Genomic DNA, 27818 nt, shown 5'->3' with positions numbered 1-27818 from the left:
CCTGCAGGCGTCTATCGCTTTTTCCAATGTGAGCTCTGCCTCACGCAACAGTGTTGTGTGAACTTTGCCTTCTTTTAATGACACATATGATTCTATCCCTTATAAGTGAATCAGTCAAATCGCGAAATTCAGTCTTTCGCCTTGTGTTTAAGATTTGTGACATTTACAAATACGGGTAGCACACAACCTCACACTGTGCATTATTAATAGGAAATCATGAAGCTAATCTGAGACTGTTTCATGAGGCCTGTTTAACTCAAACTCATGTCTCTGTGTGATTAGAAACAGACTGGAGTTTCAGCATCTGTGTATTAACATCTCATTCAAATCTGCATGCTCACGAGAGACAAACAGATGGACTTGGAAATTTTTTTTTTTGACTTAAAGTGCACTTGCTCTGTATTTCAGATGTATAGGCACTCATATTATTTGATTGTAACTCAAATGATCTTTGTTTGTTTGCACTCAATCCTTAAATGCTGTTTGTTTCTGTAGCACTAAAACATTTCACATCATACTTCATTAAGACGACATTTTGGGCTTTTATTAATTTGTCAGCTACACATGTACAGTGTGTACAGACTCGGGTTCATCAGTGTACATAAGATTCATGTCTTAAAACATAAATACATCTCAGATGTTCTCTCTCTCAGCTGAAGTACTGACAGCATGGAATGTGTTTCCAACATACAGCAGAACAGATCACAAGTATCTGCCTCGTACACCAACATAACTCACATTTACACTTACATAAAAACAGAGAAACAGTAAATCAAAATCATTTCATTGGCATTTCAAAACATGAATGAAATGATCTGGCATGAAGGGAAACTTTTGATTACAGTCACATCTCCTAATGTAGACGCATCAAAATGTACAATATGACAAAACAATGAAGAATTTAAAGGCACTTTTTGTTTCTTTTGGTAAGGAAAGCTGCATAAACTAATGCTTTTTATTTTGTTCAGAAACTCTTGTTAGTACAGTCAAAGTCAAATGACGGCAAATCTCTTCAGCAAACAAATTTCGAGTAGTGATGCATCTAAACTAAATAAACAGCCAATAATAACAGAATCTTTGAAATGGGGAAAAAAAAAAGATTAATGAAAATGATGATAGATGATTTATTGACATAAATGAGGTCAGTTTCAGTTTTTGACCAGGTTTGGTGTGCCAGTCTTCTGTGCGTGAGCCGTCTGTACTCTTCCTTCAATAAAATAAATACTAATTTCTCTTTCATTCAGGCATTAAAACACATGTTTTAGGGTGAAGGCAGGCTAATATTCCTGCGGGTCATAAAATCACTTCATTGGCTTATTCATGATAAGAATAGCAGCCTTTGAGAACCTAGAAATAACGGTTCAAACCATCTAGTCTCATCAGCAAATGAGTCATTAGTTAGCGAGTCATAAACTATGTTTAATTTGTACTGTTAAATTATCTTGACTTTACACTGACTGTACACGGACCGCTCCGTGTACGTTCTGTAAGGAATCATTTTAAGCCCATATTTCTGCAGCTGTTGTAGTAAATAAGTTAATCTGAGGAGCACCGTACATCTATCAGTTCTGCCAGACCTACAATAGTAGATCTATACAAAGTGGCAGAGCCACGGATCAGGAACTGATGCAGGAAAACCAAGAAAAAGACTAATATTTGGATTGTACTGTTGGTTACAGTAAGGACGTTCCTCACACTAGAAGAACAAACAAATGTTCATACTGCTTCAGGAATCAAACTCTGGCTGTTCATCCACGAGAACGGAGGGCGGATACTGAACCGAACCTCTGAAATCCAGACGAGAGACGCCCAGAGCGATCAGACAGCGCCACACCTGAGGACACACACACACACACGTTTGTTTCTGTGAATTGTGGGAACATTCCATAAACTTCTATTACTTTTATACTGACCAAAGATATTTTCTATCCCCTAACCCTAAACCTACCCCTTACAGAAAACCTGTTTGCATTCTTACATTTTCAGATAAACATCATTTACTATTTTTAATAATATTTGGCCCTCGTGGGGACCACAGGCCAGTCCCCACAATGTCAAAAAAATTCAGGTTTTACTATCCTTGTGGGGACATTGTCACACACACACTCACGCTCACTTCCTCACTCTTTCACAGACTCACTCGCTCACAGACCCAGACTCGCTCGCTCACAGACCCAGACTCACACTCGCGCACACACTCTCGCGCACACACTCTCGCGCACACATACAATGACTGGACTTGAACAGTCATCTTTGTCTGAAATGGAGAGACGTCTCACCAGGTAGCAGATGAAGCTGAGATAGGCGATGGAGAGTAGGGCAGAGAAGACGTAGAGGACGATGCTGTTGAGGGCCGTCACATACACCACCACAAAGTACATGTTGATGATGCACACCATCAGGATGACCAGACCTCCGCCGATCTTCCACACGCTGCAAACACAACACTAAACCGTCATCCACCGCTGATCACAGCTCATGAGCGCTTAACAGAATCAGTGAATACAGCACAGACTGACCGCGGTCACAGATCCACACCGCAGCACCACCTACTGGACGCTTACCCTTCAACTACAGACTGATTCTAAAGATTTTTTTAGTTGCATGTAAGAAAGCAGTTACTAAATGTTGGTTCAAGAGAAGCCCTTCTGTCAGTCAAATACACTCTATGGAAAAAAATGGTTACAGAAGAACACAGAGGAAAATGATTGGAGGAAACGGGATTGTTATATACTTCAAACAAGCAATGGCTAGACTTCCAAAGTGCACCTCAACTTCTATCTGTACCCTGTGGTTCTTGATTTCTCATAAGACCTCATGTAAATTGTTATACATTTTTTATTACTACAATCTTTTTTTTCTTTTTCTTTTTTCTCTGTGAATGTGAGTGTATTTTGGTTTACGTTCTCAATTTGTGTCTAATAAAACAGAAAATATTTTTTGACAAAAAGTATAAAAGAAACTGATTTCACCTCATAAGCTCAGACTGTCTCATGTCATGGAAGCTTGTGAGATTATGTTTAACATACAGACCTAATCAAGCACAGCGCAGTGATTTGTGAAGACTGCTCACTGTCAGCCGTGCCGAGTAATACCAAAGATTTCTGATCAAGTCCATAAAGTGCAGAAGAAGATCATTGCAGGCTCACATTCATCGCTTTCCTCTCCTGTGCGGTCTGATGCATTACGATGCAAACAGAATTCGGGTTTTTCATCATCATCTCACATCATGAGCAACGCATGGGCATTTATTTGGATTACATTTTAACATTATAAATTTAGATTTTACTTAAAGCAGCCAACACCAAACAGACAGTTACACATTTCAGACTTTTTTGATGCAAAATGCAACAGAAATATCAACCAGTAATATATTTAACATTGGATATATGTCCTACTTTATCACTTTATGTGAGTGTACTGTACGTAAGCGGTATATACAAAATCCCAAATGATTATTTACATTAAAATTTTCTTTTAAATTATATTATTGACCAGCTCTAATCTGTTAAATATGACTATAAGGCATGAAGATATTTATAATAAAGCTTGGCTGCCTATGCAGTAGAAAGGTGAAATGGTGAAATCAATGCTACCCATAATGCACTGGGCAATGGGCAAAGTGCCGTCCAATGGCACTCTCAGTCTGCTCTTACTGGATGGTCTTGACCAGAGTCAAATCGCATGGCGGGAGCGAGGGGTTATTTTGACGGGTTATTTTGACACAGGTTTCTGTGTGTAGACGATATGCCGATAGTTTTTCTCCATTACGGACTTAATTTTGATTTATTAATTCAAAATTTGCTAAATTCCAAAATGTTCTGCGTCATACAGTACATTCCATTTCTGTAACTGGATTCCATGATTCTGTCTGCATCACAGAAATCACGCGGCCTTAAGTACAGTATCCAGTGCATTGCAGACAGTGGCTAAAGAATCACAAATTAAAGTATTGTGAAGAGCGCAAATACAAATACACTTGACTTGGATTTACTTCACAAATAACTTTGAATATTTGAGCTCATAAAAAAACTAATATTTGTTTATTTAAATGACATTTCACTAAAAAAAGATATTTTTAATAATCAAGTTGTGTCACTATTTCTGAACAAGCTTATGATTAGGCATTATACACAATAATGTTCTACAACAAAGTTATGTTATATCTCAAGGTTTTCTTTTAGCTGAAAATGTGTAAACAAAAAAAAATATTTAAAGAACAAAAGCATTCAAGTTCAAGCAAAGCAAATGGAAAAATCAAGCAGACCGTGCCAATTACAGTAGAGAACGTACATACACTCGAGTCGGCCTGTGTTTACCGTGTTTATATTGTTTCACATGTTAATATTGAGAAAAACAATAATATGCTCAGGTGAAATTTTTTAACATGATTCTTCCATCTTTCTGAAGGCATTTTTACCCTGCTGTAATTAGACTGTAAATTTGTGAAAATGAAAATTTTGACCTCTACAAACCAGTGGATTAGTATATGCATCCATGACATTTAATATTTTGGCTTTCTTCTTAATTTATATATTTCTTTCACCAGAAAAAAAAAAAAAATGAACAAAAATTTGAGCCAGGGACCTCTGGTTGAGTTGACACAGAATGACCCTACTGTGTTCATGATTTTTAATCAAAATTAAAAACCCTGTCCCTCATCTGCTTCCCTTTTCTACCAAAGCTGAGCTTCACGACACATTCTCAGTTTACCTGCGGAGTGAAGCGCAGCACAGATACTCACAGTCCGTTGGCGAAGTCGTTCATCAGCGAGGTCAGGCTGGTGAAGGTCAGGATGGGGATCAGCGCGAACGGCAGCTGTTCAACACACACAACACCAGATCAGGAGTGTATCGCAGAATGCTTCTTATCTTAGGCCTTAACTTAAAGGGATAGTTCACACAGAAATTAAAATTCTGTCATTAATTTCTCACCCTCACGTTGTTCCAAACCCGTAAGACCTTCATTCATCGTTACGTTGATACGTTAAAGTCAGATTTTTTGCAAATTCATATTGCAGAAGCAAATCTCACCTTGATTCAGGATTCTTCTCCTATCTTACAAAATCGTATCTTATCTCTAGTTAGGAAATCTTAAATTGCGTAATCAAGTTCGACAATCTACTCTCAGGTCTGTTTTCAAGCAGCCAACACTTCTTCTGATGAGGTGAACAATGGACAAACAAAACCGTCGAGCTTTTCATTTCAGTGCTGCGGAAACTGAAACTTTGATAAGTTTGGTAGAAAAGGCAAAGCCGATACTATTTGGTAAGTTTTCAGCTTTGCTCACTTACGAAGAAGTAAAGTACTTGAATTAATGTGTTGTGGTAATTCTATAGTTGCTGTGGTAATATAACAACTATAGTAATATAAACAAATGACTTTACCCAATACTGTACTAAGTTTTCTACAACTATAGGGTATATTATACTACAATACACTACAGTTTAATGTAGTAAAAACTAAAGTATACTACAATATTTTTTACGGTTGATCAGTTCACTACAGTTAATACTACAGTATGCTGTAGCATTCATTAAAGTGTTGTAAATACTATAATATTTGTGACCCTGGAGCACAAAAGCAGTCATAAGCAGCACAGGTATATTTGTAGCAATAGCCAACAATACATTGTATGGCTCAAAATTATACATTTCTCTTTTATGCCAAAAATCATTAGGATATTAAGATCATGTTCCATGAAGATATTTTGTACATTTCCTACCGTAAATATATTAAAACTTAATTTTTGATTAGTAATATGCATTGCTAAGAGCTTCATTTAGACAGCTTTAAAGGTGATTTTCTCAGTACCGTATTGACCCGAATATAAGACGATGTTTTTTTTTCTTGGAAATACATGGAAAAAACGCAGTTGTCTTATATTCAGGGTCTAGAGTTTGACATGTCAATAACACACCCACAACAATAGATGGCACCAAATACGCATAAAACGAGTGTGCCGTGAAGTAATGTAATGTGTGTTGTAATGTTAGAACATCGTGAGTGAAAACAAGTCGTGACTGTCATGTGGGAACAAACTTCCTCTGTGAGTGATTTTAAAACGTAAGACAGTACCCAGATTTGAAGACTACAATAAGATTTCTCTTCTACCGATAATTACATTTTGGTAGGCTACTATGAGATGGATAGACTAAAATGTTATATAATTCAGATGGGCTATCGGTTATTTTTATGGCATATCAAAAAGTGTATATTTTTAAATGTGATTGTTGGTACATTTTACCAGTATTTATCATACTTTCAAAACAAAAATATGCAATATGAAAATAATTTAAGAAAAAAAAAATTTCTCTCTTAATAAAACACAAGATTTGGTTTTCAAAAAGCCTTTTCCAAAAGGTACATCTTGAAAAAGTGGGTCTTATATTCGGGTCAATACGGTATTTTGATTTTTTTGCACCCTCAGATTCCAGATTTTCAAATAGTTGTATCTCAGCCAAATATAGTCGGATCCTAACAATATTTGTTAATTTATTCAGCTTTCAGATGATGTATAAATCTCATTTTCAAAAATGTACCCTTATGACTGGTTTTGTGGTCCAGGGTCACATACTGTATATGGTTTATTACACTCCACTATAGTATGGTTCAAAAAAACTATAGTATTTTCTATAAGTTACTATAGTATTTTTCCCGCTCCCTGGAGAGCTCAGTGTCATGTGTACCTGCATGCTCTGCAGCACGTTCAGGAAGTCGTTCATGCCGGTGAGATGCTGCACGTCCTCGAAGACGGCCACCAGGAGCGTGGGGAAGATGGCGATGGAGCGCGTCAGCAGCACGCGAGCGAAGCGGGACCAGCGCAGGTTCAGGAAGCCCTGCAGGAGCCGGAGCCAGACAGACGTCACACATGTGCCCAAACATCATGCCATTCAATGAACCGAACGCTCTGGAGACACACATACCTCCATCACAAACTGACCCGAGTAGGTTCCGGTCATGGTTGAACTCTGTCCAGCGGCGAGGATCCCGATGGCCCAAATATACAGCGCAGCCGGGCCGAAAAAACAGCCCAGAACCACACCCTTCAAACACAACATCATTCACAAGCACACAAAGAACATATAAATGACACGAATATTTCACTCAATATAACATCTAACATTAGAATCATTAAATATGACACTTTGACCAACAAGTGGCGCTTAGGGACCCATGAAATCCGTTTTATTTTTTCCAAATTCAGTTTTAATGGTTAAATTAAATTATTAATCAAAAAGCATATCTAATTAACTGATTAATTAAATCATTAAACTTACACAATTAACACCAATTTATTCAAAGTTTTACAAAATTCACATTTTAATGCCCTGTGAAATGTTTTATATATATATTTTTTTAATCAAATTAAGAAAATCAGAATCAAAATCAGAATACTCAAATTTATTATTATTATTAGGGGTGTCAACGTTAACGCATGCGATTAATCAAAAAAAATTAACGCATTAATATTTTTTTAACGCAAATTAATCGATTGATAAGGTTTGACCCCAACTTCTTCCCGTCATCGCAGCGCGGAAGGTCATCTATCATTGTGTGATGAGGGTACAGCACCAGTGTTGCCAGGGTAACGGCACAAGCGGGCTATTTTGAAAATACAGTCGCGGGAAAAATTACAGAGCCGTGGGTTTGTTTTTTGTGCTACTTTTTTAATGTACCGCGGCCGCTCAGTGTATATAGACAAATAATAATTAAAATAGATCCTTTTACTAATGTGTATTATACTTGGAATGTATCCCTGGCAACTTAAGAACGGAGAGACGGTTGTAACAAACAAAGTGAGTTTCAGCAGAGCAGCAGAAATAAACATGACAACAGCCACTATAGATTATATCAGATAATAAACACACGATTACGATAGATATGGTCTGTATGTGATTTTCTTGAGATTGAATGTGTATGTCTGAAATGCTAATTTGTGCAGCGATATAAAAGGCTATAAATAGCATATTTTAACAACAGTAAACGACCGAATTCCACATGTGATCGCAAAAGGAAGTTATTACAAACACTCGATGCTGGTTTGAAGTGAGTTCTGAGTAAAAGTGTACTATTAATCTCATAAATTGTCTTATGTAGCATGATGCTAATGTTAGCTCTAATGCAGCTGCAGAACAGGTCCAATTCTTCTTCGTAATGCATTTTGTCATAATACTTCACGTACGGTCGCAAGAAAATGTTTTGTTGTATTTATTTAGAAATACTTTTGATAATAGTTGGGTAAATGTATACTGGGATTGAAGCGATGTGGCTTGGTAAACGTTTTATTGCCAGTTTAAAGGCAGATAATGGCTGAATAAAAACAAAAGAATAATGATAAAATAATAAGGATTATGTCTCATACCTGGCGGAAGTGTGAAAGGTTCTGTTTCCTTAAACTAGTTTCATGCATTTATTTTTCAACACATTTACAGGTAAATCCTAGTATTTTAAATTTGCGATTAATTACAGTCCATGACTGTGATTAACGCGCTTAATTTTTTTAATCGATTGACAGCACTAATTATTATTATTTATTTTTTACCAAATACTTGGATTCCATTTTAATGATTTCATTAAATTGTGATAATCAAAAGAATCTGTAATTAATCGATTTGATAAAAATTTGTTTATTTTTTTTTTTTTCAGAAATACTTTGGTTTTGTAGTTTTTCTGCTAAATAAATTCTGGTATATTTTTTTTTCTGGTAAACAAATAATGTTTTAATAATAATTGTATTAGTAGTAGTAGTACTATCATTAAATTAAGTAATAATTCTGCCACAATTTCTTCAAGTTAAACCGAACTTTCATTTTGACCGGTTGCTGTGAGACCTTTAGTTTCTGTTTGTATATGGTATGACAACAGTTTTACTTAAAAGAAACAGTAAAATGTTCCTGAAGTGACCCTCAGAGCAGTTCTAGAGATCATGTTCATGTGTTCATAGGCTGAAAACACAGTGTTTCAGTGTGTGTGTAGTAAAGGAAACCATTCATTCACACAGAGACGCAGAACATGCAGGATTAATATTTAAATGGTATTTTGGCGGCTTAATATTAACAGACACTTTTCCATATTGCATTTTGATTTCACTGTACTGACCTACTTTTGACTTATTCATCCAAAATTTGCCAAATTCCGTGAAATTCCACGTTTAACAGTAAATTCCATTTTTATGACTGGATTCTGCAATTCCGTCTGCGTTTTCCGCATTCTGGAAATCACAGGTCCCTAGGCGCCGACACCAAACTCCTCCGGTCATGGGACACATACAGCCTTCACATTTATGCATTTGGCAGATGCTTTTAACCAAAACAACTTACGCTGTGTTCAAGGTACACATTTATATTTGTGAATGTCAGTGTGGTTATCATATTTAGTAAATATAGTGAGATTAATCCAAACAATCCAGCAGCGCAAGGCACTGGTTTGCGTCATACCCCTTTGTAGATGTCGACCTCCAGTGTTTCATTGTTGGCTGGGAAAAGCTCACTGTGAGCACTTCCTGTTTCATTACACTGCTGATTCTGCAGAGAAAATACCAATGGAGCGCAGTTATAGATTTATTCATGAGCTCAAATGTGAAACACCCACTGCAAACCTCACTAAGAGGAAGTAGATATGAAAGTGCTCACCACTTCCATGTTGGTTTTGCCGTAAAAGGCCTGTGCAAAGACGGCCACCACAAACACATTGATGAGAAACGAGATGAAGAGAGCGATGGAGGACTCAATGAAGTAGTACTTGTTGGCCTCCTTCACTTCCTTCTTGTTTGCTCGATTTATGTCTCGTGACTGAAGCGAAGAAAAAACTCTGATTAAACACATCAGATGGACTTCATGGCAAACAGACAAAAAAAAGAAAAGAAAGGAAGTCTAATTACAGAAGTGATACACAAACAAGTTTTCACTCATTCAATTACTTATTTTACCAAAATTATGAAGTATGAAACACTTTCTATTCATCGCATTCTTGTAGGGCTGTCGATTTAATGCATTAATTGGGTGCGATTAATTATGGGGGAAATGACGTATTAAAATGATTCAGGCATCAAACACAGCGCCCCGTCATCTTACACCGATGTTTCAGTTTCTGATGAATATGACGCAGGAGTCTATTAGAATGCAGTTATATCAGCATAAAACTCAAAATATGAGGACAAAAAAAATGTGATATTGATTTATACAACAGTTCAATTAACAAGAAAGTAAGTGTACGCAAGCTAAAACAGTTCTAAATCGAGTGAGTCAGTGATTCAGTGAATCAATTCACTTGCTTCATTCCAGAATGAATCAGCTGCTTGAAAGAATCGGTTGAATGAATAATTCAATGACTCACTCATTAAGACAGTGACTTGCCATCACCTACTGGCAATTTTAGTTTCATATTTAGAATTTAATTTAATTTTTAAATATATATTTTTTAAATAATTTAATATTTCAATATATTTTTTTTAAACCCATTAATCTGATAGCATAATTTATGTAATTCTAATTGCAGGGTAAATGCATTAATGAACCTAATGATCATTAATAAAGCAGCTTCTGCAAACAATGTTTTGACCACATTGTAGCCTTAAAAGTTTGTTTGTAATACATTTTATGCTGAATCAAATTATTTCTTTCTAAAGCTATTTTTTTTGTAATGTCTATTCAATGCTTTTCTCATTTAAAACAATAATGACTTTAAATGATCTTTTGGGGGGTAAGTTCTCAGCTAAACTGATGTGCAATTAATTAGATGAATTTATCAGCACATCATGCAACTGAATAATTAATTAGCCTAACTAGATTTAAAATATTAATCGCTTGACTGCCCTAGTCATTCGTTTAACTGGTTCACACATGTGCGGAGATCTAGTGCATCTCAGTGTCTGATCCTACAATGGTTTATTTACATTGAACTATGGCTTCAAACACATATGTGACCCTAGACCACAAAACCAGTCATAAGGGTCAATTTTTTGAAATTGAGATTTATACATCATCTGAAAGCTGAATAAAAAAGCTTTCCACTGATGTATGGTTTGTTATATGACAATATTTGGCCAAAATACAACTATTTGAAAACATGGAATCTGAGGGTGCAAAAAAATCTAAATGTTGAGAAAATCACCTTTAAAGTTGTCCAAATGAAGTTCTTAGCAATGCATATTACTAATCAAACATTAAGTTAAGTTTTGATATATTTACAGTAGGACATTTACACAATATCTTAATATCCTGATGATTTTTGGCATGAAAGAGAAATGTATAATTTTGACCCATACAATGTATTGTTGGCTATTACTACAAATATACCTGTGCTGCTTATGACTGCTTTTGTGCTGCAGGGTCACAAATATGTGATGTGAGCCATTCACTGACCTTCACGAGAGCAGAATGCAGGTAGATGTTATGAGGCATTATGACGGCTCCCACGATCCCGACGGCCTGCTCCATCTGCGTGGGTCCACAGCCGCTGCAGTACGGCAGAAACATGCCCTTCAGCACCTCGCCCTGGTCTGGAGCCACACGCACATACTGCAGACAACCAGAGAGCAGAGAGACACGTCACACGCCGAGCGCTTACACAACCACCTGATGACTACATGCTGAAGCTGCACTGAACCTCGTAACCAAAGCTGAGAGCCATGATGGTGATGAGGAACCCAAAGAACGCCTCCAGCTTCCTCAGACCTGAAGAAGACAGACCAGACGCTCGCATTAGAGCCACGACACGAGCCGGTGCGAACATTTTCACACTACTTCAATGCAGACCTACCATACTTGTCCAAAAACAGGAAGATGAATGTGTCAGTGATGGTTATCAACACTCCAGCCCACAGAGGAATCCTGCGGAAGAACATCAACCACATGAATGAGCTCCATATCCTCAACCAATTCAAACATTCAACCCCTCAATCACTGCAAACATACTGAAAGAGTTCATTATTACTTATCAGACTGACAGTTACAGCTGTTTTCAGAGGAACAAACTGGTTAGTGTCCTTAAATCACTCATGTCAGTTTATCAAAAGAATAGTTCAAAACTAAAAAGGAGCTGTAAATGTGCTCCTCATCAGATCATCCGAGATCAGTATGAGTTTGTTTCTTCATCAGGTTTGAAGAAATGTGTCTCTGCATCAGTGTCTCAGCAATGGATGCTCTGCAGTGAATGGGTGCCGTCAGAATGAGAGTCTGATAAAAACATCACAATAATCCACAGCACTCCAGTCCATCAGTTAACATCTGGAGAAGACAAAAGCTGAAACACATCCAGCATTAAGACGTTTATAACTAAAATACCATAGAGTTCATAATCCATAATAACGCTTCCTGCAGTGAAACAGTGTGAATCAGGAGACAAATCTGCAGATCAAGCAGCGTTTACAAGACAAAACAGCTCTAAACAAATATGTGGCTGGATTTTGATGCGAGAGACAACAGCAGATGCACTTTTTCACTGCAGGAAGCGTTATTATGGATTATGGACTCGTACTTTAGTTATAAACGTCTTAATGCTGGATTTGTTTCAGCTTTTGTCTTCTCCAGATGTTAACTGATGGACTGGAGTGCTGTGGATGTTTTTATCAGACTCTCATTCTGACGGCACCCATTCACTGCAGAGCATCCATTGCTGAGACACTGATGCAGAGACACATTTCTACAAACCTGATGAAGAAACACACTCATCTACAGCTTGGATGGCCTGAGGTTGAGTAAATGTTTAGCACATTTTACATTTTTGGGTGAACCATTGCTATGAGGAAAAAAAAGTCCAGCTGGTGCCACATACATTAGCATTAAAAAATAATAATTGTCAGCTGCTAATCATCCTCACAGCTGAAGCACACATGAAGTGTGATGATGAAAAATCGCGTGATGACGACGACGTACCTGCCGACCGACAGCAGATTGAGGGCGATGGCGCAGCCGATGACCTCCTGCATGTCAGAGCCGATGATGGCCAGCTCCACCATCAGCCACAGGATGATCCGCGGCACCTGTAGACACGCCACAGCAACACAGTTACAAACACACACCAACCTCTCCAACGCTCATCTCTCAGCCTTCTAAAAACAGCAGACGTACTGGTACTTGCTAATATGTGGTCAATTTATTGAAATTGAAATTTATACGTCACCTGAAAGCTGAATAAATAATCTAATGAATTGTTATGATCGGACAATATTTGGCTGAGACACAACTATTTGAAAATCTGGAATCTGAGGGTGCAAAAAAATCTAAATATTGAGAAAATCACCTTTAAAGTTGTTCAAATGAAGTTCTTAGCAATGCATATTACTAATCAAAAATTAACTTTTGATATATTTGCAGTAGGAAATTTACAAAATATCTTCATGGAACATAATCTTTACTTAATATCCTAATGATTTTTGGCATAAAAGAAAAATCGATAATTTTGACCCATACAGTGTATTACTAATATACCGGTGCTACTTATGACTGCTTTTGTGCTCCAGGGTCACATATATGATGTACTGTGGTAATGAACATGCACAAAATTGCTGTGGGAACTTAAAAATACTAATAAATAAATCGTATGATTTTTTCGACTGACCAACACCGCATGAGTGCTGTGTACAGGAGGCGCACACTGACGTGAACAACCTAAACATCACAGAAGGAGAGTTCGGCTGAACGAAAACACTCACTCTCTGACAGAAAATGACGCTTCGAGAAAGACTCGGATTACACCTGCAAACAGCACTGCGCTGCTTTCTGTTTCTGCTCACAGGAGCAGCCTTTACATGTTTTCAAACAGCCTTCCAGATTTTTGCATCAATTGTGGTGTTTATTTACACTTTAGACTTAATATTTGTTTTCAAGCATTTGAATACATTTTTGCATTTTAATCTGCACTAAAACATGCCAGATAAGATTCCTGAAAATGTTCTGATTATTTATTACTGTTGTTTACAGTTGAGTTCATTTGTGTTCGCACACTACCGGTCAAAAGTTGAGTAATGAAGTTTCTTTTTTATTACTATTAAGTTTCTTCTGCTCATCACGGCTGCATTTATTTGATCAAAAATACAGTAAAATAGTGAAACGTTATTATAATGTAAAACAGCTGGTTTCTATGTGATGTGAATATCTGTTAAAATATAATACATTTCTGTGATCAAAGCTGAATGATTTCTGAAGATCATGTGACACTGAAGACTGGAGTAATGATGCTGAAAATACAGCTGCGCATCACAGAAATAAAGTACAGTTTAACACAGATTCACATAGAAAACAGCTGTTTTAAATAGAAATGTTTTTACTGTATTTGTGTTCAAATAAATGCAGTCTCGATGAGCAGAACAAACTTCTGATAACCAAGGCTAAAGGAAAACATTTTCAAAATCTTGATTGTTCCAAACTTTTGAACAGTAATGAGTGTAAAATGAATGGAAATGTTATTAGTGTTATACAAATAAAGGCTGTTGAGCTACACAAACAGCCCAGTGGCCAAACAGCAGAAGGTGCAGTATTTCTCCGGAGCTCACCGTAGGGTAATGACGGTTGCAGACCTCGGCCAGATGCATCCCGGTCACAACACCGAGACGAGCGGCCAGACGCTGCAGCAGCAGCCCGATGATGGTGGCACCCAACAGAACCCACAGCAGCTGCAGGACACACACACACACACACATTATTGTACTGTGTGTGCTCATATTTAAGTTAGAAGCAATTATTTGACTGCATGTGTGTCAGCAAGTCAGTATAAACTCATTCGGAAAAACTACACTATATTGCCAAAAGTATTGGCACCCCTTCTAATGAACAGGTTTGACTACTTTAGTAATTTCCATGAGTACAAATCTTGTTGTTGAAGCATATAATGATATTCTAGGGAATTGTGTGCTTCCAATTGTATAGCAACAGTTTGGACAGGACCCTTTTCTGTTCTAACATGACGATGCCTCTGTGTATAAGGCAAGGTTCAAACAGAAATGATTGATTGAGTCGGTGTGGAAGAACTTGACTGGTCTGCAGAAACCTCTGCTGTGACTTTAAATGTAGAGCTTGAGCCAAAAACTCATCAAACACCAACGATTTGTCTTGTACATATGAGTACAGTTATTAGACACTTACAAAACTGTTGCAACAGAGATGGAAACACAATTTTTAAATACATGAATTGTGTTTCCATCTTTGTTGCCACAGTTTTGGAAGTGCCTTTTTCTGTTCCAATACTTTTGTCCATATAGTGTATATGCATTTCTGATTCATGCCCGTTCAGCTGAAATGTGAAATGATTCATGTTTACAAACTTTATTCATAAGTTTGACATTTTCCTGAATTGAACCCGTGACAGTGGTGATAGAGGAAGAAGGGGAATCTCATCATTTGGCAACAGACTGCCTTTTTAACATTTCACAATATAAAGTGCTAAAAGCATTGTTAATGGAGTCATTCAGGAGCAGATTCGTTAAAGGGAATCAGAGCCAGGGGCAGAATCATTCGATTCTTTACGATTTCCATCCAGTGATGACTGCATCTCTACCCAGAAACTGTGTACATGCGGTCAGCAGCATTAGGACTGACCACAGCGTTGTCCAGCTGAGTGCAGATACTGGACATGACTCACCTTGAAGCCCGCTCTAGCCCCAGACTGGAGATCGGACTCGATGTTCCCCGGGTCCAGATAGGCGATGCTCATCAGGAAGCCCGGTCCAGTGAAGGCCCAGAGTTTACGAAAGCTAAACAGCTGGAGAGAGGAAGCGTCAACACAATTTAACCAAAGAGTTCATCACATGCATCTCAACAGCAGCTGGGTCTGAGATCTGAGACTGTGTTGATGACAGTCCCACACCAGCCGTGAGGAGTAAGGACAGGGGTTTGAGTCCAGCTCCCTGTGTTTTCACATACGGGCAGAGAGCGACCGGACTGGGTCACAGGGTGGTTACTGCTTGAGAACATGCTGATCTGTTAGATCCCTGCGCTCGTGCCCTCTGAAGACCACATGACGAGTGTCCACAGAACGGGATGCCAGTGCTGTTTTTGTAACACTTTGCATTTGTTTATTTTTCTACTTTCAGAGTCACTTCCTCTTGTTTGAGGAAATGAAGATTCGTCTTGTTGTTGGACTAATTCATGAGTTAATGATTATAAACATCACTATCTGATAAAACACTTTTCTTACCCATTAGCTTTCTCTCTCTCGCTCTCTCTCTCACACACACACACACACACACACACACAGAGACACACACACACAGAGACACACCTGATAACGGCTCTGTCACGCTCATAAAACTGCAGTGCCACGTTTGTTTCCTGTAACATTTCCTGATTATGATGATGAAAGGTCATTTAATAATGCAATAAACGCACGTGGTCAAAATCGTTGGCACCCGTGGTAAATATGGTCAAAGAAGGCTGTGGAAATAAATCTGCATTGTTAATCCTTTTGATCTATTATTTAAAAAATTCACAAAAATCTTTCATTGGATAAGAATTTAAAATGGGGGGAAATATCATTATGAAAGAAATGTTTTTCTCGAATACTCATTGGCCACAATTAACGGCACCCTTTTATTCAATACTTTTTGAAACCTCCATCAGTTTAACAGCTCTAAATGTTCTCCTATAATGCCTGATGAGGTTAGAGACACCTGACAAGAGATCAGAGACCATTCCTTCATCCAGAATCACTCCAGACCCTTTAGATTCACAGCTTCTTCTCTTCAGGTCACTCATGTTCTACAGGGTTCAGGTCAGAGGACTGGAATGGCCAGCAGAAGCTTGGTTTTGTGCTCAGTGACCCATTTTTGTGTTGTTTTTGAGGTTTGTGTTTGGATTATTGTACGGTTGGAAGATGCAAACATGGCCCATTATAAGATTTCTAACAGAATCAGTCACTTTTTTTATCTGTTGGTATTTGATAGAATCCATGATGCCATGCGTCTAAACAAGATGTCCAGGACCTCCAGCAGAAATATAGGCCCACAACATCAAAAATACAGCAGTATATTTCATTGTACACATGGGGTACTTTTTATCCCTGTGTTCACCAAACCCATCTTGAGTGTTTGCTGCTAAAAAGCTCATTTTTTAGTTTCATCTGACCTTAGAAGCCAGTTCCAGTCGTGTCTGATAACTGAATATGCTGGAGTTTGTTTTTGGATGAGCGAGGAGAATTTTTCTTGAAACCCTCCCAAACAACATGTGGTGATGTAAGGGCTGTTTGACCATTTTTTTTAAGGTTTTCTGACCCCGAGACTCAACTATTTTCTGCAATTCTCCAGCTGTGGTCCTTGGAGAGTCTTTAGCCGCTCAAACTCTCCTTCTCACCGTGCATTAGGACGATATAGACACACGTCCTCTTCCAGGCAGATTCCTAACATTTTATGTTGATTGGAAATTCATAATTATTGCCCTGATGGTGGAAATGGGAATTTTCACTGCTCTAGCTCTTTTCTTAAAGCCACTTCACTAATTTGTGAAGCTCAATTATCTTTTTCTGTACATCAGAAATATATTCTTTGGTTTTTCTCATTGTGATGGATGATTAAGGGAATTTGGGCTTTGTTTTCCCTCCTATTTATATTTCTGTGAAACAGGAAGCCATGGCTGGATAATTTCATGTTCATAATCACCCTGGAGTGCTCAAAATTGTGAATATGAATGGGAATATACTTCAGAGATATTTTACTCATAAGAATTTCTAGGGGTGCCAATAATTGTGTCCAACGTGTATTTGAGAAAAAAAACATTTCATAATGATATTTCCCCCATTTTAAATTTTTATTCTCCAGTGAAAGCTTAGATTTCTTTAAATAAAAGATCAAAAGGATTAACAATGCAGATTAATTTCCACAGCCTTCTTTGATCATATTTACCAAGGGTGCCAACAATTCTGACCACGTGTGTATGCCTATAGATAAAGATTTGATAATTAAATCAGGGACTTGTCTCACAGTGAATCTGGTTGATGCCCAAACACACTCTCATTACTGTTACAGTCTGAGTCTGTGAACACTGGAACTACAGCAGACCTTAGAAGCCAGTTCCAGTCGTGTCTGATAACTGAATATGCTGGAGTTTGTTTTTGGATGAGCGACCATTTTACTTTTTCAACCAAAAAGTAACATTTGCAGAAAACGTGCTCCCCCTCAGGCCATGCGAGATCAGGATGAGTGCGTTTCAGATGTATCAGATTTGTAGAAACTGCATCAGTGTCTCAGCAATGGATTAGTTTCAGTTTTTGTCTTCTCCAGATGTTAACTGATGGACTGGAGTGCTGTGGATTATTGTGATGTTTTTATCAGCTGTTTGGACTCTCATTCTGACGGCACCCATTCACTGCAGAGCATCCATTGCTGAGACACATTTCTACAAACCTGATGAAGAAACAAACACATCCTGATCTCAGATGAACTGAGGGGGAGCACATTTACAGCTCCTTTTGTTTTTGGGTGAACTACTCCTTCAACATGGAATCATCTGGATTGATGTACTCTTGGCTTATTATAATAACAATAGTTTGGTTTTCTTGCGTATTTGATACGCAAATGATGAAAGAAGTCACAAATATAAATGGAGCAAATGCAGGTTGTATTGTTGAACAGAATGATGTTTAAGTCGTTCCGATCTGAGGTACCTTAGTTGTGTCATCCTCAGGGATGGGAACCTTCTCCTCGAAGTATGTGGAGACGGGCTCCTGCTGCGGGCCGGGAGACGCAGGGCTGTAGAGGTCAGGCTCCTGCGAGCTGCTCTCTGAAACACAGCGTTACGTCACACATCAGACAGAGACGCGAGCTGGAGAGTTTCACAAGAGTGTTCAGAGAGACCGAACATGTGATGGAGAAACACGCTTCAGTCACGTGAGCCTCCAGAGCCGCTGAACTACGACTGAAACATCATTAACAATCCATCACACTCCTTTATTGTCTCCTGTAATATAACAACAGCCAACACTGACAGCCATCAAACCCAGGAGCGCCCAGGATCTGCTCGTTTCCTTCAGAGCCGCGAGGATCCAGCAGAGCCAGAGCGAGTCAGTGAGTTCAGCAGAGAATATGACCCATCATAAACACAGACAGCACATCATGAGCACAGTAAAACACGAGGAAACGACACCAGTAAACTACCAGATCACTTCCTCCAGCTAATTACAAAACACACTTTTACACACACGCTTTCACTCATTTAATTACACTACAAGTCAGCGTTCAAGAATCCTGTATAACCAGCAGTGTTCAGCTAATATATCAGCCAGCGTTTTACATTTTTAATCATCAGCCAATCTGTTTTTCTGTTATTACATCATACACATACGTGACCCTGGAGCACAAAACCAGTCATAAAGCTCAATTTTTTTACATTGAGATTTACACATCAACTAAAAGCTGAATAAATAAGCTTTCCATTGATGTATAGTTCGTTAGGACACAACTATTTGAAAATCTGGAATCTGAGGGTGCAAAAAAATCAAAATATTGAGAAAATCGCCTTTAAAGTTGTCCAAATGAAGCTCTTAGCAATGCATATTACTAATCAAAAATTAAGTTTTGATATATTTACGGTAGGACGTTTGCAAAACATCTTCATGGAACATGATCTTAATATCCTAATGATTTTTGGCATAAAAGAAAAATGTATAATTTTGACCCATACAATGTATTGTTGGCTATTGCTACAAATATACCTGTGCTGCTTATGACTGCTTTTGTGCTGCAGGGTCACATATTGGTTTTATATCAACCACCGGTCACCTGCTCTCTAAAATATCAGCCATCAAAAGCCCATATGAGCTGATCTGCAGTAAAGAGTCACGGGTGGATTCTTGATATTCAACAAATCAACAGATGCCTCTGATTAAGAAACTACTTTTAGATGCACCACTGCTAATATACTAAACTCACCAGTCAACTTCTCTAAATGTCTGGTCAGTTACTGTCTGGCCAGCAATATTACTGAAGAGCCAGATTAAGTGTTAAAACAACTTCAATACCTGCAGTTCCTTGAGGTTTCTTTAATGAAGATATGAGTCAGCACTGGCTTTAAAGTGTTATCAAGAATCATTGAGTTTTCCTGATGCTGTAATAAAGCACTGAACCTCTGGTCATACTCATCTCACCTTCCAGCGCGGCGTCCCCATCCCGTTCAGTCTTCATGAGCTCCACGAGTGCCTCTGAGAGTCTGAGAGACAGAAAACACAGCAGAGGTGACTGATGGAGAGCACACTTACAGACCCTTAACTGGACCGCGCTCATGTCTACACAAATAAAGACACGCCAGAAATCAGCGTGCACCCATTTAGTCCACTAACAACTGTATTCACATATTTTTCATCTGAATACTCATTGCCGTCTCGGTTTTACTGTATACAGTCATACAGTATTTGCACTGCTGCAGGTTTACTTGTGCTTCCATTATTATTTCCATGTTGGTCCTTTATGAATTAATGCAGATAAACATTTCACTACACAATATATTTTATGATCAAACTTGTCTCATTTGTTAATGCATTAACTAACATTAACAATGATCAATATATTTTTTACAGCATTTATGAACCGCTCTTAGTTCATGCAAACACAACTGTTCATTGTTTATGTTAGTTCACATTGTATTAGTAGATGTTGAAATTAGCATTAAGATTAATAAATGCTGTAGAAATACTTTCCAATGTAGTTCACGTTAACTAACAAGTACAATTAAAAAATAAAACCCTTGTATACTTATATACATGACATAAAAAAAGTGTTTAATCTTTCATTTTATACTAGATTTCCCCCTTGTAAACGAATGAGATCTCAACGGCAAGCATGCAGACGTGTGTTTTAGGTGCACCTCAAGGTTTTCCCCTCGGGAGCAGTAATTAGAGTATTAACTGAAAGACATTTGTCATAAACACGGCTGTTGAGAGCAAACCTCACACGATCAGACCACACACACTGCTCACCGATGCTTGAGAAGTGGGTGCAATACTGAAAAAACAAAACCTTGTACTCAGACAAATGAAACTACACTTATGTATCTTATATGTTCTAAGCTACTGAGCTACGCTTTGAAGCAACCTCCCAACTTTTCTCTTTTTTCTCTTATTTTTATCTGACGGTGGTGACGAAAACCTGTATTCGTAGTCATTTTAACTATCAAATACATTAAATCTATCAGTCACTTTATTAAAACAAACAGTGAGCGTGTTACGGTTTATAAAGTATTTTGATGTATCATAAGAACACAAATGATCTATTTTCTCTGATCTCAGAACAGTTTGTCCACATCTGCATCTGTTACAGTAACAAGGTAACTTTTAAAAAACAGTTATACATGAACAAATACAACAATTAGTGGTTACCTCCATCCATTTACATTCACCAGGATCTTCACATTCAGATTTAAACATCTTAAATGATCAGAACACATATGAATATAAACAAAATAATTTCCTCAGAAATTGGAAGATGGTTGTGACACAGGAATATTAACATTAGAATTTAAACTACTCTAAAACTATAAACTGCAGAGGACTGTGACGAGGGGTCCTTCAGAGCCACAGCTGCCCCTGATATTCCCTGATTTTATTACATTTTAATTAGTGCTGTCAAACGCTTAATCACATGTCTCAAGAATCAGTGTGCTGCAGAAAACAGCAGAGAAAGACGGAAATCAGCACCTACAGGCAGCCGCACGAATGGACATTATTATATGAGCTGTGTGTGTGTGTGTGTGTGTGTGCGTGTGCATGTGTGTGTGTGCGTGTGCGTGTGCATGTGTGTGTGTGTGTGTGTGCGTGTGCATGTGTGTGTGTGTGCGTGTGTACGTGCGTGCGTGTGTGTGTGAGAGAGAGAAAGCAATGTTTACTTACAGTCAAACCCAAGAGAAGATCAGTAATCCAAAGCGAGATGAAGACCGGCACTGCACTTCACAACGTGCGCTTTCATTCAACTGATCTGCAGCAGAGGATTGTGGGAAACGGAGGAAGTGCTCGTGACCTCGCCGCTTTAATCTGTGGAAAGCAGCAAGAAACATCTCTGATAAGTCCAACGGCACAACACACGCCCAGATCCACACACACACACACACACACACACACACACACACACACAGAACAAACACACCTCGCTCCATCCGGCCTTCAGTCTGAGAACAGCTTGAACTAATAAAATATGACTTTAACATTCAGTTTTACAAGAACAGGAACAGCAGGTATATTATTCCTTCACATGATCATATAAATGAGCATCTCAGGAAAGGGTCAAGGAGTTTGCAGTAATAAAAACATCACAGTAATCCACAGCACTCCAGTCCATCAGTTAACATCTGAGGAAGACAAAAGCTGAAACACATCCAGCGTTAAGACGTTTTTAACTCGTGATTGCGAGAAAAGTCACATGGGAAAGATTTTAGCTGAAGGTGCTTGCGACTGGCATCCGCTCTGATACTGGGCCACTCGGCCTTCAAAAACACGGTCTTTTGAGAGAAATATTGAGGCACACACACTGAATCATCACTTTGTGGCATGTTTTTACAGTCTGCCACTCTTACAAGGTAAAACAAAGTAGACAACTAATGAGGAGAGCATGCGAGTACTGGGAGGAGATCGTTATAGAACAGTTCTAGTGGGTAAACGAGAGAGATATATATATATATATATATAATTAGTTTTGGGTAAATGAGGGGAACTCAGATCCCAAGAGGACTCGAGGAAACCGGACTTGAGCAGACTTGTCTTCAGTGGGTCCCTGATCGGTCTTTCTATTTCCAACACTGGGACTGATTTCAAGGAGTTTATTCATCGTATACAGATCCCTCTCTATTTGCTATGGAAGCCCGCTTCTGCCACTGAACAATAACAATAATAAAAAAAGTTACTGCGACTTTTTATCTCACAATTCTGACTTTTTTTTTCTTTTTTAACAGAATTAAGATTTAAAGTCACAATTGTGAGAAACTTACAGTTCTGACTTTTTTTATTCGTCTCACAATTTAACTCGCAATTGCGAGTTAAAGTCTAGTTTTGAGGGGGAAAAATATGTTCTCAAAATTGCAAGTTTATATCTCACAATTCTGACTTTTTTTTCCTCAGAATTGCGTGAAACTCGCCATTCTGAGAAAAAAAAAGTCAGAATTGTGAGAAAAAAAGTCAGAATTAGCTTTTTTATTTTTTATTCAGTGGTGGAAACGGGCTTCCATAGTTTGCCATTTGTTATTAACAGAGGAACAAATGATTAATTTTAAATCCGAGCTCCTGCATGAATTTCGAGGTCTGCTGATAATGCTTCTTATGCAGCAGAGTCTGCTTCCTCACTTCGATCCCACAGAGCCCAATGTATCAAAACCTCATGTTTGATTAGTAATATGCATTGCTAAGGACTTCATTTGAACAACTTTAAAGGTGATTTTCTCAATATTTAGATTTTTTTGCACCCTCAGATTCCAGATTTTCATATAGTTGTATCTCAGACAAATATTATCTGATCCTAACAAACCATACATCAATGGAAAGATTATTTATTCAGCTTTCAGATGATGTATAAACCTCAATTTCGAAAAATTGACACTTAAGACTGGTTTTGTCGTCCAGGGTCACATATTATCATCCTCTAGTTACAGCAGTTCGTAAAAAAATAAAAATCATTATAAGTGCTGGATGAACATTTTTAAGGGATAACATTACTAGAAGACAGAGGCGGACAGCAGTGAAGTATTTTTACTGTACTCAAGTAAATTTAAAATGTATCTGAAGTTGATCAGAGTGTTTTTCTTTGGAAAACTTTACTTCACTAAAGCATAATGTCCTATTTTTTACTGCACTACATTTCATAAATAAAAGTTGTTGTTTTATTTTTTACCTTTAATACTTAAGAACATTAATAAGGTAGTACTTTCTTGTGCTCAAGTAAATCTTTGAATTACTTTTACTTGAGTGAAAGTAAGAAAGTAATAGATTTCTAATGTAATTAAGTATTAAATGATAATTTAATATGAAACGCAGCGCAGTAAAAAGTACAATATTATGGTTTGGAATGCTGTGAAGTAAAGTTTTCTAAAGAAAAACACTCTGATGAAATACAGACACTTGACAAGTGCTTCTAAAGCGGAGTAAAATACTTCTCATAGTTTTCCTGAATTACACAACGACGGAAGAAACTGGACAAACACGTGATGAGGAGGAGGATGATGGGCATCAGAGCTCCAGTGAATCATCTGAAGAAGAAGAAGTGAGCTTTCATTGAGTAACTCCAGTCATTAAACACCAGATTGTGCCGAGACACAGTAAAACCAGGGTAAACTCTGGCCACAAGGACCTTGTTTTCATATCGATACTGTATAAACATATGCGGGAGTCAAATTCCAATCTCAACATAACCTGTTTTTCTTGTTCCATTGAGATCTGCGTATGCAAAGCACCTTTGTTTAGATTCATCGCTATTTCTGAAGGATAATATTTTCACAGAGTCAGTAAAAGCAAAGCCGCGCTGTTTCTGTAATCTCGACTTCATCACAGATTTAACCTGTCCTTCATATCTATCGACTTCAGCGCTTTATACTTCACTCTCGGATCCTGACCGATGAAACACTCACACATCCGAGCACCGAATACACGCGTTCACTCACAGTCACCGGAGGAAGAGGATGCGCTGCCTGATGAAGATCCTCCGTGAATGATGAGGGGCTTCAGTTAGTGAACTGAAGATCTACTGTAATCTCTCCAGCCATGAGGACGCGAAGGTGACAGCAGCGGCGCGTTTCATAATAAGAGTCCGGAGAGCTGGAGAGTCACGTGTCAGTCTGACGCCGAATCAGCAGCGGCGCGTTTCATAATAAGAGTCCTGAGCGCAGGAGAGTCACGTGTCAGTCTGACTCCGAATCAGCAGCGGTGCGTTTCATAATAAGAGTCCTGAGCGCAGGAGAGTCACGTGTCAGTCTGACGCCGAATCAGCAGCGGCGCGTTTCATAATAAGAGTCCTGAGCGCAGGAGAGTCACGTGTCAGTCTGACGCTGAATAACTAGCAGTGTGCTGTAGAACATGTGTTATTGATTTGTAATTATAATACTGTTAGAATTCCTTACAATGTTTCCAAATTTCATAAGCATGCATTACTTGTTCATTTTTAAGCACAATTTCTACCCTCACCGGTACTTCATTTGGAACAATCAAGACAATGTATATAAGAGAAAATCTTTTTTTTTTTTAGTTTGAGAAAAACATTTTGATTGTTTCCCAGTTGTTTAACTCAGAAGAAAGTATTATTTTAAGTTCCGAAGATTTTTTTAATGTAAATCTGATTTTCCAGTAACTCCCAAAGAATTCTCCATTGTCGTGGATGCTATTCCTAAAGGAGCGACTCTGTTAGATCATCCAGCACTTTACCTATTCTTTAGACCCATTTAATATCCCAGTATGAAAACTATGCTTTTTATCACATCCTTCATCACCTAACTATAAGATTAGATCACTCTTTCAAAAGGAGCTTGGAACAACTCCGCATGTGGTGTCTCATTGGAAGAATGTGGTTGATCATATTGACTGTAAAAAAGTATGGACTTTGCCTTCGAAATATATAATAACTAACAAGGTTATAGAAATCTCATTCAAATTACTACACAGATTTTACCCAGCTCAAGTGTTTTTAAATCAGACATAGATACAAGCTGTTGTTTTTGTGGTGACCCCAATGCAACTGTCTGAATTCTCTAATGTTATAAATCACAGTGTGTTCCAGGGTTTCCCTTTGCTTTTTAAGGATGCGCTGTTTGGCTTCTTTAATATACAATACAATTAACTTATTATTACTTCTTGCAAAATTGCATATTCACTGTAGTAAATTCATTCATCAAAATCTTTATTTACTGTTTGTTTGTTTGTTTGTTTGTTTAAAAAGAGGTTCAACAGTATTTCCAAGATGACTATTTCATCTTCCAAGAACCTTAAAGCTTTTAAAACAGTTAATTTATTTCATCTTTTTAATTTATTTTGTTAAAGCTTTCATTTTGTATTATTTATTTATTGTTATACATGTATAAATGGTGCTTTGTATGTAATGTTGATATTTTATGTACTTTTATCTTTGGTACCTTGGCATTAATAATAATAATAATGAATAAATAAATAAATAAACTTGTGTCAGCTTTTCTCCTGTTTTCTATGAAGAAAAAAAATGCATTTATTTGAGTTAATACAGTATGTAAGTGGGACACTGAGAATCATAACAAACTTGTGAAATTGAAAGGCACTGCTGGATAGATTAATTAGAAAATTGTAGTCGGTTACTGATTACACATTACATGACAGACACATCTGTTACGTTAGACTATTCAGACTACTTATTTGGTTATATTTTCATATTACTTTTGACCCAACTCATCAGTGCAGGGAGTTTGTAAATTGATGAAAAGCTAATAATGAATTAAATCATAAAAATGTAAAATAAAAACATATTCAGTGGTCAAATGCGTGTGGACTCTCCAGTGACATCGCTATTTCCCTCTCCCTGTAATTACAGCCAAGATTATCCAAATCTGTTCCCATGAAGAAACGGAGGGCAGGGTTGCCAGGCCTGCATAACAAAACTAGCTCGACTGGAATTCAAAACTAACCCAATCATGGCCAAAACTACACTGTAAAAAAAAAAATGCTGTAAAATTTACGGTAAAAAAACGGCAGCTGTGGTTGCTGGAATTCTACCGTAAAATATACGGTAGCAACGTTTTAGGTTCTACGGTTTTAACTTAAATTTACAGTTAAATACTGTATTTCATTAACTGATATAATGTTAATATACCAACCTATTGAAGTACTGCAATCTGTTTTGTACCTTTGTATTACACTGATAACCACCGAATGCAGCTGATGAGAGTCACATGATGAACCAAAGCCCATCAAATAATAACATATATAGAGGGTGCACAGTGTCATTCACACAAACACTAAACACCATCATAAACTAAAATATGCAATAAACATTCATTTAACAACATTAGATGTAACATACAACCCTAATAAACATAACTGATAAGAAAAAACGCAGAAGAAACAGTTATTTCAAAGAAAAAACATCAAATTCAAACAAAATTTGAAATGCAATGCAGGGAATTCTGGGAACTTCAATTTACAGTTGTTCCCTGTAAATTTGACATTATTTTTCACTTCCAAAAGCGATATTTCACCGTAAAATTGTCTGAAATGTCTATTACAGTTTTTCAGCGTATATATTTAACAGGTTTTTACCGTAGCTTTTTCAGTTTTTTACCGTTAAAATCACGGCCATTTTTTACAGTGCAAATAGCCAATCGCGTTCTGAGGGAAAATGCCTGTTAAAATAGCTCTAAAATCTCCACGTTCTGGGGGGCAGGGGGTTTGATTTAAACATAAAAGCAACCAAAGGAAAACCTTGGACTTGGCAACACTGCCTGAGGGTTAGGACATTCACAGCAAATGCTCATCTTTGGGTGAACTAACGTTAACAAAGCAAGAGTTAGTCAAGACATTAGCTGATCTGACAGCGAGAGGAGTGTAGGAGACTAGCGTCGCTCCAGCACAAGCACGGTCTCCCAAGATAAAGAAGATCTGATGACAGAGAGTCACTGATGTGAAGATGAGGGTCAGAGTAGTATATGGGACTAAAGTTGTGAGTAGCAGGGATTTCTACTCAGTCAAGCTCTTCAGGTGCATTTTCTCTATCTGTTTTATATGAATCAATAATTGGGGGTCAATGAATCAATAAATTCTTCTTCTTCTTCGGTGTCAGAGACTGTTAATCGTGGAGATCTCAATCTCACCCCCCACACTAACCTGTCAGACTCTATAATAAGCCTTAGATCATGTGTCAGAAATACATTTGCAGAAATGATTTACATTTTAGTTCAT

At 37.7% G+C, this 27818-nt stretch overlaps 1 protein-coding gene across 4 annotated transcripts; it reads right to left on the bottom strand.

Moving 5' to 3' along the window:
• Positions 1-522: 522 nt before the first annotated feature.
• slc11a2 (solute carrier family 11 member 2) lies at positions 523-24725 on the bottom strand. Of its 4 annotated transcripts, none has more exons than XM_058791525.1 (17): positions 24566-24725; positions 21813-21953; positions 20076-20137; positions 18597-18712; positions 15582-15701; positions 14497-14616; positions 12878-12984; positions 11763-11833; positions 11610-11677; positions 11366-11521; positions 9635-9793; positions 9440-9526; positions 6926-7045; positions 6689-6838; positions 4745-4818; positions 2280-2433; positions 523-1834 (listed from the first exon to the last, which is right to left on the bottom strand). In XM_058791525.1, the coding sequence occupies exons 3-17, from the start codon at positions 20110-20112 to the stop codon at positions 1727-1729; spliced, it is 1647 nt and encodes a 548-aa protein (XP_058647508.1). In that variant the 5' UTR covers positions 20113-20137; positions 21813-21953; positions 24566-24725; the 3' UTR covers positions 523-1726. The 4 variants fall into 4 exon arrangements, with proteins under 4 accessions (XP_058647508.1, XP_058647509.1, XP_058647510.1 ...); XM_058791526.1 differs by having other exon boundaries at positions 24533-24663; XM_058791527.1 differs by lacking the exon at positions 24566-24725 and adding an exon at positions 24318-24482.
• Between the last annotated feature and the right edge of the window lie 3093 nt (positions 24726-27818).

This window comes from Onychostoma macrolepis, chromosome 11, assembly GCF_012432095.1.
Source record: "Onychostoma macrolepis isolate SWU-2019 chromosome 11, ASM1243209v1, whole genome shotgun sequence".
Taxonomy (NCBI): Eukaryota; Metazoa; Chordata; class Actinopteri; order Cypriniformes; family Cyprinidae; genus Onychostoma; species Onychostoma macrolepis.
This window is presented reverse-complemented; position numbering and strand designations above follow the sequence as displayed.